Source organism: Octopus bimaculoides, chromosome 11, assembly GCF_046866305.1.
Source record: "Octopus bimaculoides isolate indiv1 chromosome 11, ASM4686630v1, whole genome shotgun sequence".
Lineage (NCBI taxonomy): Eukaryota > Metazoa > Mollusca > Cephalopoda > Octopoda > Octopodidae > Octopus > Octopus bimaculoides.
In genome coordinates, this window is record NC_142938.1 from 23,251,619 (window position 1) to 23,269,043 (window position 17,425).

The window sequence follows — 17,425 nt, forward strand, 5'->3', positions numbered from 1 at the left end:
GTCAAATTTTATGCAGAGTTGTCAATTCCCAAATATACATCAAAGCTAAATAGTCTTAAGAATTTATCAGATTTGGCTTAATTTCTTGACACACCAGGAAATAATTGGAGAAATAGTTTTGATGGCACAGTTTAGAAACCTTTATCCTAAGTGCTGGGATCTTCCAAGAACCCTATTTGGCAATTAACAGAGAATAAGGCTGTGTAACAAGTGAACTTGGTAAGCATACCCTCAACGAGCATAAGAAAACCCAACAAAGTGGAAGAGTGCTTTAAAATGTTTTAAAAACATCAATCGGAAAATAATGCTGGAAATTTATTCCTAATGAGTCAAATGATGGAATGTATTTAATTTTAGGAGTAAGATACTCTCATAAATTTACAATTTCCAGAAAATGAAAAGTAATTTGAAAACCATTACATAATTAACACTGATAAAACGTAAGAAATCAATCAGTTTACAAATTTACAAAACTTAATGTTGATAAAATGCAGCAATGTAATAATGTAAGGTAACATAAGTTGGTATAATGTAACATAACACAGACTGAGAAAAGAAATTATAAGTATAAATAAATGTAATAAAAATTTGTATCAGAGAATATTTATAAAATAATGAAAAACAATTTTGATTAACTAATTGGGTCTAATTGTTAAATGTTAATGCATGATATTATAACTTAAATATAATTATAGTAAAACTGTTATGAATGAAAAATTTCTGATATTTTAAAAGCTTCTTTAACTTGTTTGATCCTAAATTGAAGCTGGTTCAATTTATGTCTAAACCGAGCCTGACAGACAGAGAAGTGATTGAACTGACATCCTACTCAAATAAATGGACAGCTATGTCGAGAAATGGAAAGAAACAGAGGACAGGATAAAGAAGTAGAGGACAGTTAGATAGAATGAGAAACAAAAATACACATGAACAGACAGATATAAATAGCCAGATGGATTGATAAATAGATAAATAGATAGAGAAATATAAAGACATTAAAGATGTAGAATAAAATATAAGCAAAGTCTAGTGCAAGATGTGAAGTGAAAGTGTAGAATTGTGACAAGGTGTTAAAAGTAAATAAAAAGCAACAAAAATGTAACCCTATGTACTCTTTCTCTCCAGCCACACTGAAAGCCAAGTTACATTCACACATATACATTTATAAATACTACAGATAAAATAACATACATTCATGCAGACATCCCCATCATTGTTACCACACATTCACACATACATACACATATGAATAAGCATACAGTACACAGCTTCTACTGAGACACACTCACAAATAAACTCAAGCCTATATGCACAAAGCCTTACTTACATCATATTATATTAACAAGCCTCACCAAGAAGCAAAATACAAGCTTTCACACAAGCAGACAAACAAACATACATTGAAGCATATAGATTTTGTGTCATTTTTCTATAAGGAATGTTCCAGTTGCTTAATCAATGGAGCTACCTATTCATTGTATTTAGTAGCAGAGAATTCCACAGACAATTGCACCCTTAACATAATTCATGGGTAGACACAGTGTGACAGGTAGAGTCCATCTGACAGCCTCCCACTCAGTTTCCGTCTACCTAATTTCACTCCCAAGGGTTGAGTTGGTGCAAATGCATTCATGATTGCAAAGCAAGCTTAGTATCAGTTCAGCCATGTCAGCACCCCACCCATACATACATCTCCACTCTCATACATTCAGCTTTCTTTTCCTCTTCTTTCCCAACATACACAACATCTCAAACACACTGTGAAATGAAAACTAAATGAGAAAGAGACACTGATAGCTCGTTCGTGGATTGGTACCAGTAATTGGGACGTACCATCGGGGTGGTGGTTGTCATGTAATGGTAGTGATGGTGGTGGTGGTGGTAGTGGTGGTAAGTGATAGGAATCATACGGAGGAATGCCAGTGTTGGGTGGATGCATGGACATAGAAGGAGCATGGCCTGACGTAGTGGAAGAGTTTGTGCTGCGCATGTAATCATCTCCCTTGTACAGGCCACCACTACTGGTCTTACTTGTTGAACGAGATGTGGTTGAGGTCGTTGAGATACCGATGTTCATTCGATTCAGACCGCCATCCATCGAAGAATCGTTGCGATAGGCAAGTGCTGATCTCTGTATGAATAGAAAGAAAAAGAGTATGAACAAAAGAATATGTTACATCATTATCATCATTTTAACGTCTATTTTGCCAATGCTTGCATAGGCCAAACAGAATTTATTGAAGTAGATTTTCTACAGCTGAATGCCTTTCCTGCTGCTAACTTTGTCTGTTTCCAAGCAAGGTAATATTTCCCTTTGGCTGGACACTTTTATGCAGAATATTGGAAATGAATGACACTGCTTGTACGAGAGTAACGGTCATTACAACTATCATATGATGTCAAGACAATGAAACACAAACATACACACATTCATACCTATATATATACACATACAGACATACAGACATTATGTGTGTGTATATATAAATGAACACACACATATACCCTGTGAGTATGTGTGTGTCTGAATGCATGCTTGTGAAAACATTTATACACAAAAATACACACACGAAGTTCACTATTACAACAAGAAAGAGAAGTTAATTCCTTGTTAATTGCAAGGAAGAATTTTCTCCCATCATTTGTAGCTAACAGGAAGATATCCAAGTTAGGTGAAATACTTTATAATTCATCCATTTCCACAATTAGAAGAGTCAGAAGATTTTCTAATGGTGTGTATGTCTCCATACAATTGAGACACATGCTGCTTTTCACATAGGCTGAGCTAACTTATGCAATGATTATAATAATAACTGATGAGTTCTGAGTGACAGGCCAACACCTAATCCCTCGTCCACTCTCTTTGTGTGGGTTTGTATCATCAACATCATCATCTCCATCATCGTTTTCACACCCACTTTTCCATATTTGCAGCCAGATGCCTTTTCTATTGCTAGCCCTCACCTGTTTCCAAGCAAGGCAATATTTCCTTAAGGCAGGACATCTTTTCACAGAAGATTAGAAACAAAGAACACTGTTTGTGTGACAGTGACAATCGTTTACAAGTGATACTCGTGTTATGTCAACACAAGGAGACAAGGAGACAAAACCTCTTCACATGCATACATACATATCTATATATGTAAGTATGTACCTATGTACACACATGATGGCCGTCCACTCGTGACCGAGGAAGATCATTGCCGACCTTCAGGAACATGCTAGGACTAACTAGAGTGCACAATGTTAGCAATATGTATGTACCTATGTACATACATACATACATACATGCATATTGTCTACGTCATAAGAATTTAAAAAGATCAAGAGATATGAAATTGCTTGTAATGATGAAAGTAGTTAAAACTATAAATAACAGTGTATAAAATATTGGGTTAAAAAACACCTTGGATCGAGAAGATTGAAAGGATTGCTTTTGATATAACATTAGAACATCTATCATGTTTATAGAAGACATGGGTTGAAATCCCATAGGCATTCTTTGACTTTTACCATCCAAAGAGGGTATTTTTAATAACTACTTTGAGTTCCACCATAGAAAACAATTTATAAGACATCCAGCCATAGTGCTCAGGAACCTGGTTAAGAGTGTTGGCAGGAGAATCTCCAGCTTATCTTCAAGCAAAGAGAGCTTTGATGCTGCTACTCTGTACTACAACTGGGCTCTGGCTGCCAGCTGTTTCAAGCACAGTATTAGTTACATGCCAGACCCTACCCCACCTCCAAGAGAAAGTGTCACCAGAAATTGCTGTGGTTCATGCCACCCTTCTCTTTAAACATTAAGACCAGAGTAGGCAAGACCTTCCTTAGTCTAGTTGATAGACACTTCCCCTGTTTTAATTGATTCAACAAAATATTTAATAGACATACCCTGAGATTATCGTTTAGTTGTGTACCTAGTGTAAAAAAGATTTTAGTAGGTAGGCCTACACCCAAGGCAGAGACAGGATTATCATGCAAGGGTAACAATTTGTCTGCTGAACAGCCACTGCAACACAGAGACAGTTGTATACAAGGCAGAGGTAACAGCCACAGGACCCAATGGACAACTGATTGTGTGAAAATATGTGGGGGTAATGGAAGACCCCTTCAGAACCTGCTTTAACAACAGAAAGTCCTCCTTCAATATTTCAGAGAGACACAATGCCACAACCCTAGCCAGGCACGTTTGATCTTTGAAAGGAAGAGCTAGAGAGTACAGCATAAAGTGGAAAATCCTGGAGAATGCAAACCGCATTTCAATAGCAGCAGGAAGTGCAGGTTATGCCTGGCTGAGAAGAGAGCAATTATAAACACCCAGATGTTTACCTGAATGGCAGGAAAGGAAGTACATCCTATCATACCTGCATGCCACAACATAACTGCAACCACAGGTCCCCAACTTCAACCTTCTACCAATGTCTTCAAGCCTGGCAAACAGTTTGACCAAAGCACACACCAATGCACCCATCAACACACACACCTGTAAGGTGAGCATCCCACCACCCCCAACTTATACCCCTTCACACACATTGTACCCCCCAGAAAGAAAATAGTCTAACGAACACAGCTATATATACCTACACCTCCAGAAAAAATTACGCATATGACACCACTACACATATCACACACCTGATTCCCACAAGAGCACCACATTTAATAATGCCCACTTTCCCCACAAACACTTCAAGATAATTCTTGCTAGCTTCACAACATAGCCGACCAAGGGACATGACTCCTAACCTAATCCCCCGGCCCTTTTTCATTTCACCACCTCTTTTACAGCAGTTGCTGACCGGTTGTGCTAATCCACCTTCAATAATAGAGAGCAGTTGCCATATTCCCTTCCATATCAGCTGTGATGAGCATAAGATTATATAAAAGGATTGTCACCTAACAATTCATTGTATTCCTTGCCCAAAACTGATTAGTAAGATCAGCCATGGTGGATATATAATACTATATATTTTGGATAATATACCTACTCTACTGACAGATATACAAGTGCATCTTTTCCATGATTTATGGTCTCTTAGACGAATCATATATATATGTACAGGCATACATCCCACTCATGCCAGCATGGAAAGCAGACGTTAAACGATGATGATGATGATGATGATGAATAAGGTTTATGTTAGTTTCCAATCTACCAAATCCATTCACAAGGCTTTGGTCAGCCTGAGGCTTTAGTAAAAGATTCTACCCCAAGGTAGTATGCAATAGAACTGAACTTGAAACCATGTGGTTAGCACCTATACACAGCCATGCCAATGCTTATATAAATGTTCCTTCATCTTTTGATTTTATTTCTCTTGCATGAATGATATAAGGAGTGATATTTACCGATAGCATAGTACTTCTAGTACCACCGAGTGCTTCATCCAATTCCAGTTTTTTACCTTTGAATTTATACCAAACTCGTTTGATTTCAAACCGTACCTATAAAAAAAAAATGGAGAACAAGGAAATAAGAAATAACAAAAACAAATAAATGAATGAAATAAAATAAGAATAACAAAAGTAAAGAATGCTTTTTAAAAAAGCAAAGAAAATGAAAAGCAAGCAAATGACAGCTATCATCTTTAGCAGAACAATATACAGGACAAGTTTGAAACATTGTCAGTAGTGAAGATAGAAAGGTGTTTCTTAATTGAAGGTTCATGGTTCAGTAGTTGGAGTGTCAAGCTTACAATTGTGTGGTTGTGAATTTGATTCCTGCACCTGGCGGTGTGTAGTGTTCTTGAGGAAGACACTTTACTTCATGTTGCTTAGTTCATTCAGCTGTAGTAATGGATTGAAATGTCACTGGTTTGGCCTTTGCTTTTTCCCTTGGAGAAACATCAGTGGCATGGAGAGGGGAGACTGGTATGCATGGGTGACTGCTGGTCTTCCACAAACAACCTTTCCCAGACTTGTGCTTTGGAGAACTTTCTATGGGCAATCCCACAGTCATTTGTGAAGAGGTTCTTCACCCTTTACTCCTTAATGTTCACTTTTCCAAGCTTGCATGAATTACATGAAATTCATCAAGGCAGATTTTCTATGGCTAGATATCCTTCCTGTTACCAACCCTCATCTGTCTCCAAGTAAGGTAATATTCCCTGTGGTTGGACATGTTTCTATAGAAGATTAGAAACTAACAATATCACTTGTATGATGGCTATGCCCATCTACAACTGTCATGCGATGTCAAGACAAAGACACACACACACAACAGGCTTTTTCAGTTACCAAATCCACTCATAATGCTTTGGTTGGCCCAGAGCAACTATGTGGTTGGTAGGCAAACATTTTAACAAAACAGCCATGTTTGCAGCTTCCTTATGTAATGTGCCCTTCCTTTCATTTCAAGGAGGATGGGGGGGGGGGGAGCTTGGTTGCAACTCTTAGCAAACCAAATTACCATAAAGTGGTTTCCTTATAGTGGTGTTGATACACAGTTATGTATGATGGCAATGGTATATAGATGCATATTGTGATAGCCTGAAAGAATGTATGAGAGTTGTATATGTACAAATACTGAATATATATTTTTTATACATCAACTTACTGGTCGACTACATATAACGTAGAAGACAAAGATGAAAACTCCCATAAAACAGCTCATAATTGCAAAGAGGTAGTGGAAAGCAGCATAGTTCTGATTAACTGAGAGGAGTGCAAACACCCAGTTAGCACCACACATTGGTAACAGCAAGGAGGCAACCAGTAGACTCTCTCTGTAGATATGAAAAATAAAATTGAAAAAAAAAATTTTTTTTTAATTAAGAGAAAATATGTATGTGAATATCAACTTGTATGTGAATAAAGACTAAGTAATGTAAATAAATGAATTGTCATATAAAAATAAGATAAATAAATAAGAAGAAACTGGAAATAATTACAGCTACATCAGCAACCAAAATGACAGAATTGAAAAGGTTTGGCTGATATTATAGCAAGATTAATCAGATAGAGAAAAGGCATTCTATTTTATGTCAGCAGTGATCAGACTGCTATTCAGAACACTGAAAAGCTTTATATGATAATAACTGTTAATATGTTAGCTGTTATTATCACTGAATAGCTTGAGGCAGCAAGTTGGCAGAATCATTAGCACATTGAACAAAATGCTTAGTGGCATTTCTTCCAAGACTTTACATTCTGAGTTCAGATTCAGCCATGGTTGGCTTTTGCCTTTCATCCTCTTGGGCTCAATAAAGTAAATACCAGTTGAACACTTGGTTCAATGTAATTGACTTAACCATCCCCTCAAAATTGCTGGCCTTGTGTCAAAATTACAAAGAATTATCAATGAATCACATTCTGTACTACACATAATAAGCAATAACAGTTCTATTGGAGGTTTTCAGTTGCTTCTACTCTCCTTGTGCTATGAAGTGAGCAGAAGAAATTTCTTGCAATACCAGACAGTCATGGAGGAGAGCCAACATAGAAAATTTCCTTTCTTCAGGATGGATTCAAACAACACCACTCCTATATTTTGACAAATTATTGTTTAATGAGGAATGAGAGAAAACAGCAAAAAGTTTAAAGAAAGAAAACTGTCAGGTTTCTCTGATTGAGAAGCTAATCAATCAGAATATGAAGAAAAGAAGATTCAGACTTCCACCACAACAAAATAAAAAATATATAGATTTAAAAAAGATGATAAAGCTTACTTTAACATCCCTAGATCTTCATGAGACACATGAACTTTTTCTCGACAGCTAGCTTGCCACCCTAATATACAGGTAAGTACTGAAATCTGAGAAAGAATAGTAGCAAGTAATTAATAGACATAAATAATTATGAAAAGCATCACACACACACATTTTAGGATTACATTTTAAGGTCACATATTAAAAGACAATGGAAAAAATATTGAGTTTTCTCAATCTAAATTCAATATATAATTAAAAGCATAATGTTTAAAATTTAATGTTATTCTGATTTTAATATTTTAATTTAGAAATTTAGAAATTTGGATGTTAAATTGACAGTGATTAATTAAGAGTAGAACCTTAATTGAATTCCAATTGCCAATTTAGGATAATTTACATGTAAAAATAATACATATAATACATAAAGTTGTTATCATGTGAATGGTCGATTACTTATGGAGAAGAAGTTATCACAACTAATAAAATCCTCCCCACTAATACGACATGAAACATTCTAATAACTCTGGTTTTGCTGAAAAACTACCCTGAGGGGTTTTTTTTTTCAATCGTATTGATCCCTTATCTATTTTAATAAATCTCCATACATCGATGTTATTGACAGAGGTGTTTATGAATGACAGAAATATTTATCTGTTTATTCAGTGAAGTACACTGCCTGCTTCTCCATACAAAAAAACCCCAAAAAAACACAGAAGTCATGAGTATTTCTGAAGAGTATGTAAGGCATGTAGACAGAAGGGAGATAAATTGTTTATCACAAAGCACTCTCTGAGTGGTTGGCGTTAGGAAGGGCATCCAGCTGTAGAAACTCTGCCAAATTAGATTGGAGCCTGGTGTAGCCATCCAGTTGCACCAGTCCTCAGTCAAATCGTCCAACCCATGCTAGCATGGAAAGCGGACGTTAAACGATGATGATGATGATGATGAAAGCAGTGACTAAAACTTCATAATTTCTTTTGAAAATATAATGCCAGTTTTTTTGGGTTTTTTTTGGTGTCTGAAAATAATGAGAAAGAGTGGTACGGCCTGAAGTGGCTATGAAATTAGATTCTTGATGCTGCAGGGCTTTTATTCCTATCAGCACTTTGAAGTTTAAAATCAAAAGTCAATCCATGCAATCCAATTCCACAGTGGCTCAGCAAGCTAAGATGGCTGTACTGATAGTAATAGGCTTTATATTTGAGTAGAGTTCTCCTCAGTGACTGCTTCACAAAAACAGAGAGCTCCACCTACCCTGAAGTTGCCAGAAATGTGTAAAAGAAGGCACCAGACTGCCTAAGAGGATTCACACTTTGATTTGCTGTTAAGGTTGACTCCTCTAGCCTTTTCTTTTCTCAAAGCACTCACAAGTAAAGGCTTGTGCTTGGAGTTTCTTCCATTACTTGTTAATTAACACATAACGGTGTTACTACTTTGGGTAAAGTAGACTGGTGAAAACACAGTGGCTATGTATATATGTGCAATATTAACTGACAATAAAAGTAAAACAAAAAGAAAAACTTACTATCCATACTACAACAATAGGTCCAGCAAAGCTCCATATGAACATATTTTTGGTTGATAACCAGCAACTGAAAGTAAAGCACTCATATACATTAATTATGAATTTGAATTGGGAACTTGAGTCATAGATGGATGAAATATTGGTTTCAAATTTTGGCAAAATGCCAGCAAGTTAAGGGAAGGGGTTAAGTCAATTACATCAACCCCAGTGTTCAAGAGAATCCATGAAAGCAGTGAAAAGAAAAAAAGAAATAAACAGCAACCATGTTGAGAAATACTTACAATTCAGCTGTTCCATATTGGTCTGTGTAAAGTCCTACAGCTAAGCCAACAATAATACCAGGAATAACTGAAAAAATTATACAAATAAGAATAAACAAGACTTGTTTAAATAAATATTCAAAATTTCAGTCGATTTTTACAATATTTGTTAAGCAAACAAGAAATAAAAGATATAAGCACTAGAAATTTTTGATATTTAAAAAAAAAAATGTTTAATACACATTTTCAATGTTGGAATGAATGGATAGATGACATTTGAAGATTGTTGGTAGAATTTGTTAATCAGATGCATGAAAAACGGACAGAGGCAAGTAGAGTCACGTGACTGACTCAGAAGGTCAAAATAAAAGTGACAATAAGGTTTGAACTGAGATTGAGAACCACAGAATGTTTCAAAAGATGATTTCAGAACAAATCTTTTGACAATTTTATACAAGAGAATGTAAAAAGACAACTAAATAAATATATAAATATATAACTACATGAATAAAAATAAATGACAAAGAAAGCAACGGACTTACCAAAACCAACAAGATAATAAAACTTCATTGAACCAGTATTTATATCACGTATTTCTGTTAACATACGGTAGATATGAAGTATTTCCACAAACAACCAAGCAAATGTACTGATGAAGAAATAATGAAGGAAGATGGCAACAATGCGGCAGAGTATCTGAAATAAAGAAATGAGGAATGATTATTTCAGGATTACTGCTTATTGATAAGGGAAACCAATATAAAGTGGAGTACATTGGATAGGCTTTTTTTTCTATGTTAAGAGAACATAGGATTTTGTACAGGTAGGTTTGGCTGGTATGCTTAAGAAATTCATTTCACAATCACATGTTTCCAGGTTTGATTCCAGTGAATGGCATGTTTGGCAAGTGTCTTCTACTATAGCTTTGGGGTGACCAAACCAAATAACTTATGAAAGAAATTTATTAGATGGAAACTAAAGAATGCTGGTGTGTAGATGTGTGTGTGTGTGTGGAGGGGGAGAGGTTGTGCATATGTATTTTCTAATATTTTTGCCTATGGAATATTAGTTTTAATCATATTTGCTCAATGTTCAGAAATGAGAAACTTTAAGACGTGAATCAAGAGACTCAGTAGTGAATAATATAGTTTATGCTTTGTCAAGGACACATTGTCTAGTGGTTAAGGTGTTACACTCACAATCATGAAGTAATGGTTTCAATCTTGGACTAGGAGGTGCATTGTGTTCTTAAGAAAAAGACTTCATCACACATTGCTCAGCAATCACTTTGACACCTGATGTGTGGTACACTGTGCACCTGCTCAAGCCATGTGTGCGTTTGTGTGTGTGTGTGTGTGTGTGTGTGTGTGTGTGTGTGTGTGTGTGTAAACACCTTTAAGAGCCTTTGACACAAAATGCTGATACTTTTTACGAAACAAAATAAAAGCTATTAATTTTGTAGGTTAGGTTAAATGTTAAATTGCTGCTTAGTTCAGATTCTCAGCTGGATGGGGGCACACACATAAAGCACAAATACATCAAGAATAATCATGAAGTACAGAAAAGACAAACAAATAAATAATATAGGAAGTTTGAAAAGTAAAAAAAACAAAGTGGAAAAGGCATAGAAATAGGAATCAAAATAATAACAATGAAAGATAGTGTACAAAGAAAAAAATTACACCAAATGAAAAGAATAGAAAAAGATCTAAGAATAGAAAAGGATCTAAGAATAGAAAAGGTTATGCTCTTTATCAAAGAGAAGTAAAAGGAAGAGATGTAGGAGAAAAAGAAACTGAAATAATACCAATTTATGATGTCTGCTTACTTTGTAGATAAAATGCATTTTAAAGATTCATAGAAAACTGGTCTAATGGGGTGGAGGGGAGATGGACGAAGAAGAAAAGAGAGAGGGAGAGGGAGGGAGAGAGATTGGAAAAGTTGAACTTACTTCAGGTTTGGTCCGAGCAACACCAATAAGGAAGAAGAGCTCAGAGAGAAATATGGATATGATGAAATTGATTCGAATTGTGTTGCAATTTGTGTTCAAGTTTTTCAAGAGGAAAAATATAAGGAAGGCAAAGCAAAGACATATCATGGATATAATGAGCCCAATGTAGGTAATTGCTTTCAACTGAATGGCATTGGTTGGTACATACTGTAAAGAAAAACAAGTAAAAAAAAGAATTATAAATTTTACTTTTAAAATTCCATATGACTTACCATATATGCTGGTGTAGAAGACAAGCTTCTTTTATTCTTAAAAATAACAAAAGAATTGCCCAGCATCTGAATTGATAGTATTACAGATGAGATACTGAGTGTATGATGGAACATTTTAAACTTCTTTTACAAACAAAATATTTTTTTTCTCAAGAAGTAGTGGTTTGTGTTTTGCAAGAGTGCACCTTTACACACCAACACATTTTGTAAATTTGTGCCGGTCTCATATTACAAAGGAGATAATCATTTCTTCATAAAGCTCGAAATAATTCCTTTTCTTCAATGTGTATGCAACCGTTTTATTTTAATTATACATAAAATGTAAATTTCCTGGTAAAAATTCTTGAAAGAAAGCAATGTCCAAGTTGTAATTTTTAAAACATGCTTGTCATAATTTAAATATAACTTAAGTGAGTGAGATTATATATTTTATCCTTTAATTAGTTTATTTTACAAAATGTATTATTTCTTAAATGTTTAATTACATTCTTGAAAGAAATAATTTTGTACAAATGAATTACACAAATACAGTCATCTCACTACAATTCATTGTGTTATCTTCATATCTTATTTCATAGCTTTAAATCTTCAATATTTTTTTATTTGAAATTAGCCAGCTTTTGAAACTAATTACTTCTAGTTCTCTGATGAAGCAGAATTATGACCAAAAGTATTACACCTTGGACTTACTTGCTCTTTTGTTTTTATTTTAGTTTTGCTTTCCAAACGTAATGTATCTAAGATAACATGATCCATCATCATCATCATTATCGTTTAACGTCCGCTTTCCATGCTAGCATGGGTTAGACGATTTGACTGAGGACTGGTGAACCAGATAGCTACATCAGGCTCCAGAGTTTCTACAGCTGGATGCCCTTCGTAATGCTAGCCACTCCGAGAGTGTAGTGGGTGCTTTTACGTGCCACTGGCACGAAGGCCAGTCAGGTGGTACTGGCAATGGCCACGCTCAAAATGGTGTATTTTACATGCCACCTGCACAGGAGCCAGTCCAGCGGCACTGGCAATGATCTCGCTCGAATGTCTTTTCATGTGCCAGGAAGGCGACGCTGATCCAATGTGTCTGTTTCATTTTAAGATGAAAGAATATAATTCGGGAAAGATCTGACTGTTCTTTCTAATAGATTGACCTACCTTACAAGGACACCATGAAGTGATTGCAGTGTTCTTTCAAACAAACTGTGTAACTTGTTTCAGATTGTTTGACAGACAATAGTTTCTCCTCCTATTTCACAGTGAGGTATATTTAGTGGAGTTCACTTTTGCAAGCATCCTAATTCAGTTCTAGAGAATACTCAGGAGAATGATTGGATGGTCACTGCTGGAACACCTTTTAATCATAGGTTTGCACAGTCAGGGCTGACCGGGAGCTAAAGAACAATAACAACCACATGCTGTTCCTTCAACTGTAACTGAAATAACATCTCTCTCTCTCTCTCTCTTGGTCTGTCATCATTCCTACTGTGCCTCACTTCCTAAACTCAACATTAAACACTTTACTCAACTCTTCTTCTCCACAATAATATCCCTCTAAAATTCTTTCCTGTCCACATTTACATCAAAGTACCCACTTATAGAAGTTGAAGTTGAATATCAATAACATTAACCCCACAAACCCAATCCCATATTCAGTAGGACCAGTAAAAGTCATGAGTGTCAACAATCTTCCTTGCTACAATCAAATAATATAGCAATAATTAAAATAAAAAATGTAAGACTGTACCCATACTACATAGAACTTTATATAAATATATATATATATATATATATATATATATATATATATATATATATCGTCAGTAGTACATGTATTTGAAAAAGAAGCACATTCTAAATCGTTAGAGCAGTAGTATATTTAAAGGATTGTTTGTTATGGCTGGTCAGAGAGCGACTATCAGTTTTGCACCTATAAAGCACTTAGTTGTATAGGTGATTCATCAGATTCAAATGACAGTAGGTTATATGCCTCTAGCTATGTCAGTCTGATGAGTCACCAATACTACTGTTTTAAAGGCACAAAACTGATGGTCACTCTCTGGCCAGCCATAACAAACAACCTTCTATATATATATATATATATATATATATATATATATATATATATATATATATTCAACTGATATTCTCCTTAAATAAATATTAATACACTTGATGTAGTGAGGAAAAAATTAAGGCTCTCCCTGTCATAAAATGCTCAAATCTGATGACAGCAATTAATACAATTAGAATTAGAATTGCAATGAGAGTCAAGGAAAGAAAACATTAGCACAAACATTTGTACTAATTAAATTTGATCATCAGGAAACAGCAATAACTCTAGACCTCCTAGTCTTTTCTATGGGACTAACTCACCCCACCACTGCATATTAGACGTAACATTACACATACCCTAACACTATCTTTGGATGATAGCTTTAATTTGTCACCCTGTTGCAAGCAATCAGAACAGGTTTCTTGTATGCAAATAACTAACTCCTACCCGTTTTGAAGTTGAAGAAACTGTCTTTTTTCCCCTGACAAAGTGATTAAAAAAAACCTAATCTGCTAGGTGATGAAAGTAAGTATTTAAAATGATTAGTACATACAAGGATGGATAAAAGTAACCTTATTACCATTATCTGCTATATTTCTATTCAGTAATTGATGTAATATTTAGAAGATATTGCTTTTGAAGTTGTTTTCCCTTTCAACATACAAATACTTGCAACTGAGTGGATTCCTCTAAAAGTGCTCAAAGTATCACATGGGGCCAGATGGCAGATTAAGTCTAAAACCAATACTACAAAGCATCTGATCCAACATTCTTACCATTCTGCCAATCCCCTGCTTTGGATTGTTACTTTCCAATCAACTCCAAAAGGATGAAAGGCAAAGTTGGTCCTGACAAGATTTGAACTCAGTGTATTGGGAGCCAGAACAAATACTGCAAAGCATTCTATCTGATGCTCTAACATCTCTGCCAAATCACTGCCTGGTTAACAGACTTTTGAGGTAAGTCTAGAAAGGGATAGCTCAAAAACATCTCATATTTTCTTACTGTCAAAAGGTTATCAGAAGGAATCTCTCATCAGAAAAAATCCAAGAACTAATCCAACAAAGGAACTGCTACATGGTTATTCAACCTGCTACAAATAACAGTCAAATTTTCCTCAAGACACACTTGACCATCTTAAAAAAGGAATGATATATTGAGAAGGCACATGGCTCAGTGGTTAGGGCATTTGGCTCACAATTGTAAGATCATGAGTTTGATATCTTGGTGCACTGTGTCCTTGAGCAAGTTACTTTATTTCAAGTTGCTTCAGTCCATTCAGCTGGCAAAACTGAGTTGTATCAGTATTTCAAAGAGTCAGCTTTGTCACTTTGTATCACACTGAATCTCCCTAAGAACTGCATTAAGGACATGTGGATTTGTGGAATGCTCAGCTACTTGCACATTACTTTCACGAGCAACTTGTTCCATTGATCAGATCAACTGGAACACTCATCGCTGTAACTATAGGAAACATTGGATAATGTAGCCTTAGATATACTCTCTAAGATTGGATGGTCATGGCTGGGTACATTTGTCAATAGGTCTGTTCATTCAGAGAAAATTGCAACATAAGATAGCGAAAATAAGTAAAAACAGAAAGAAAATGATGGCTAGCAACTCAGTAGATTAGAAAACTTGCTAATCAAGTCATTATATTTTACTTTAACATTTTTTAGTAAATATTTTATTGTTTTATTATTTTTCACTGCCATCATGGTTTGGATTGTTTAAAAAGATAAAAAATCTACAATTTCAAGGTAATATTTTACATATAAGTAGACTGACAAAATTAAAATAATGTCTCAACTAATGGGATCCAAGTAAATTCCACATCTTATAAATGTTCTTGTATGTATTTGGATGAATAAATTTGTAGATCTACATCAGTGATTTTCAACCCCTATGGACCCCTTTCATTCCTATTTTACTTTGCTGAACCCTAATAAACATATGATATTTTAAAAAAGTTCCATTATATTTTTATAATTAAGTATCACAAGGAATTATATAAAAAAAATTATTGAAATAATTTGTTCATTCTAGAAGTATAACCAGTTATTTGCACAGAAATGCTAACAGCAAAATCTTATGTGGACTCCTAAGGGTCATGTGGACCCCAGTTGAGAACCACTGATCTACATAATAATGTTTTATGCCTATTAAGGAAGCAAATGAGAGAAAGAGAGCTAAATGTGCTAAGCTGGTGGAGCTATACCAAAACAATTAGTGGCAAGTTAAGTGTGAGCTCATTGAGGTGAGATGCAGAGGATTTGCAGGCCAGTCTCTCTAAAGAGCCTACAACATGCTGAGCATCATGCACAATAAGGCTTCTGCACAATTTCCATCAACTAAATTCATTCACAAGACATTGGCTGGCCCAGGGCTATAGTAGAAGACACTTGCCTAAGCAACTGTGCAGTGAGATTGAACCTGAAACTATGTGATTGTTAATCAAACTTCTTAACCACAAATCCATATATAAGATAATTAAGAAAATCTTAGTACTCCATTAATATTTGTAGGTTATTAGTAAATTTTTATGATTAAAGCATGCTCAAGTTTTAGTCAAAAAGCCAGGAAATATAGACTAAGAAAGGTTTATATACATTATTTTATTTGCTTTAATAATGATATATTTTTCAAAAATAATACATTTTGTAACATGATTCTTTATTGAAATACAACTGAAGTTGACAATAGAAAATATTTTCATTTTGGCATGCTTGACTATAAAAAATATTAACTAAATTTTGCAATTAGATTTTCATCTAATTTGAATAAGCGATATTTTGATTTATTTTGCATCATCAAACAGTGAAGGCTACTGTAGTGTTTCTCAAAGTCAGAGAAACTTACTGAATCTGTACAACAGCCAGATTTACAATACTAACAAGAAGATTGTAATACTGATAAAATAAATTATTAAAATATAATATATAAGAATAAATTTAACTCTGAGTGAAACTCTTAAAAATATATAACTTTCTTTGCAATAACTGAAGATAAAAATATATAAAAAAGATAAAGCAGTTGAAATACACTCTCTTGGAATATTAAAAAAAAAACAAAAACGAAAGAGGTTGATCATTAAGTTCAGATTCTTTCAGAAACTCAAAGAGCTCCTTAGTAAAGATTTCCAAAAATAGCCAAAAGTTATTGGACTCTATGCTCTCTGAAATTTACCAACACTACTCTTGACATGTCTATGCACCCTTTCCTCTTTATGGCTCTTTTACTTTTCACTTTTCTGTCTTTTTTAGTTTTATTCTATGTATTATGCATGAATTTTTGGTTTCTATTGCTGTCTTTCTTTACTTGACTTATTGCTGCTCTGTTCTCAGCTTTATCTTTTTCCAATTAGTTGTAGTGCACCTGAGTATTGTATACATAAGCTCATTATTATATGATGTTTTACATTGGTTGCAATTTGGACTCCTGGAAAGACCATTAAAGTGAGAAAGAAGTAAATTTCAAAGGAAAGCACATTATCCTACCTCAATGTTACTCATGTCCATGAGAACAGCATAGGTACTAAGATGTGAGCAGGAACAGACCACATATGTGTCTTCATTCAGCTGAAAATGGTCAGTCATCTCACATCCTTTCCTCGACCAATATCCATTTAACCTACAAATAACATTAAAAAAAGCAATAAGAGAAAATTAGAAAGAATCACAAAATATTATTGTCAAAAAGATGAAGAAAATGATTTAAAGCA

General features: G+C 34.7%; 1 protein-coding gene across 6 annotated transcripts in view; it reads right to left on the reverse strand.

Moving 5' to 3' along the window:
- Nucleotides 1–17,425, reverse strand: part of LOC106877480 (protocadherin-like wing polarity protein stan) — a 309,480-nt gene that overhangs the window by 47,363 nt on the left and 244,692 nt on the right. For 4 of the 6 annotated variants that reach the window (XM_014926393.3, XM_014926390.3, XM_014926391.3 and 1 more), the window contains exons 23-31: nt 17,202–17,334; nt 11,383–11,589; nt 9,974–10,127; nt 9,453–9,519; nt 9,172–9,238; nt 7,665–7,750; nt 6,554–6,722; nt 5,347–5,442; nt 1,834–2,131 (exon numbers count right to left, since the gene is read on the reverse strand). In XM_014926393.3, coding sequence (XP_014781879.1) covers nt 1,834–2,131; nt 5,347–5,442; nt 6,554–6,722; nt 7,665–7,750; nt 9,172–9,238; nt 9,453–9,519; nt 9,974–10,127; nt 11,383–11,589; nt 17,202–17,334 — 1,277 coding nt within the window. The remainder of the gene's footprint in view (nt 1–1,833; nt 2,132–5,346; nt 5,443–6,553; nt 6,723–7,664; nt 7,751–9,171; nt 9,239–9,452; nt 9,520–9,973; nt 10,128–11,382; nt 11,590–17,201; nt 17,335–17,425) is intronic. The other 2 variants (XM_089359659.1, XM_014926392.3) reach the window with 1 other exon arrangement.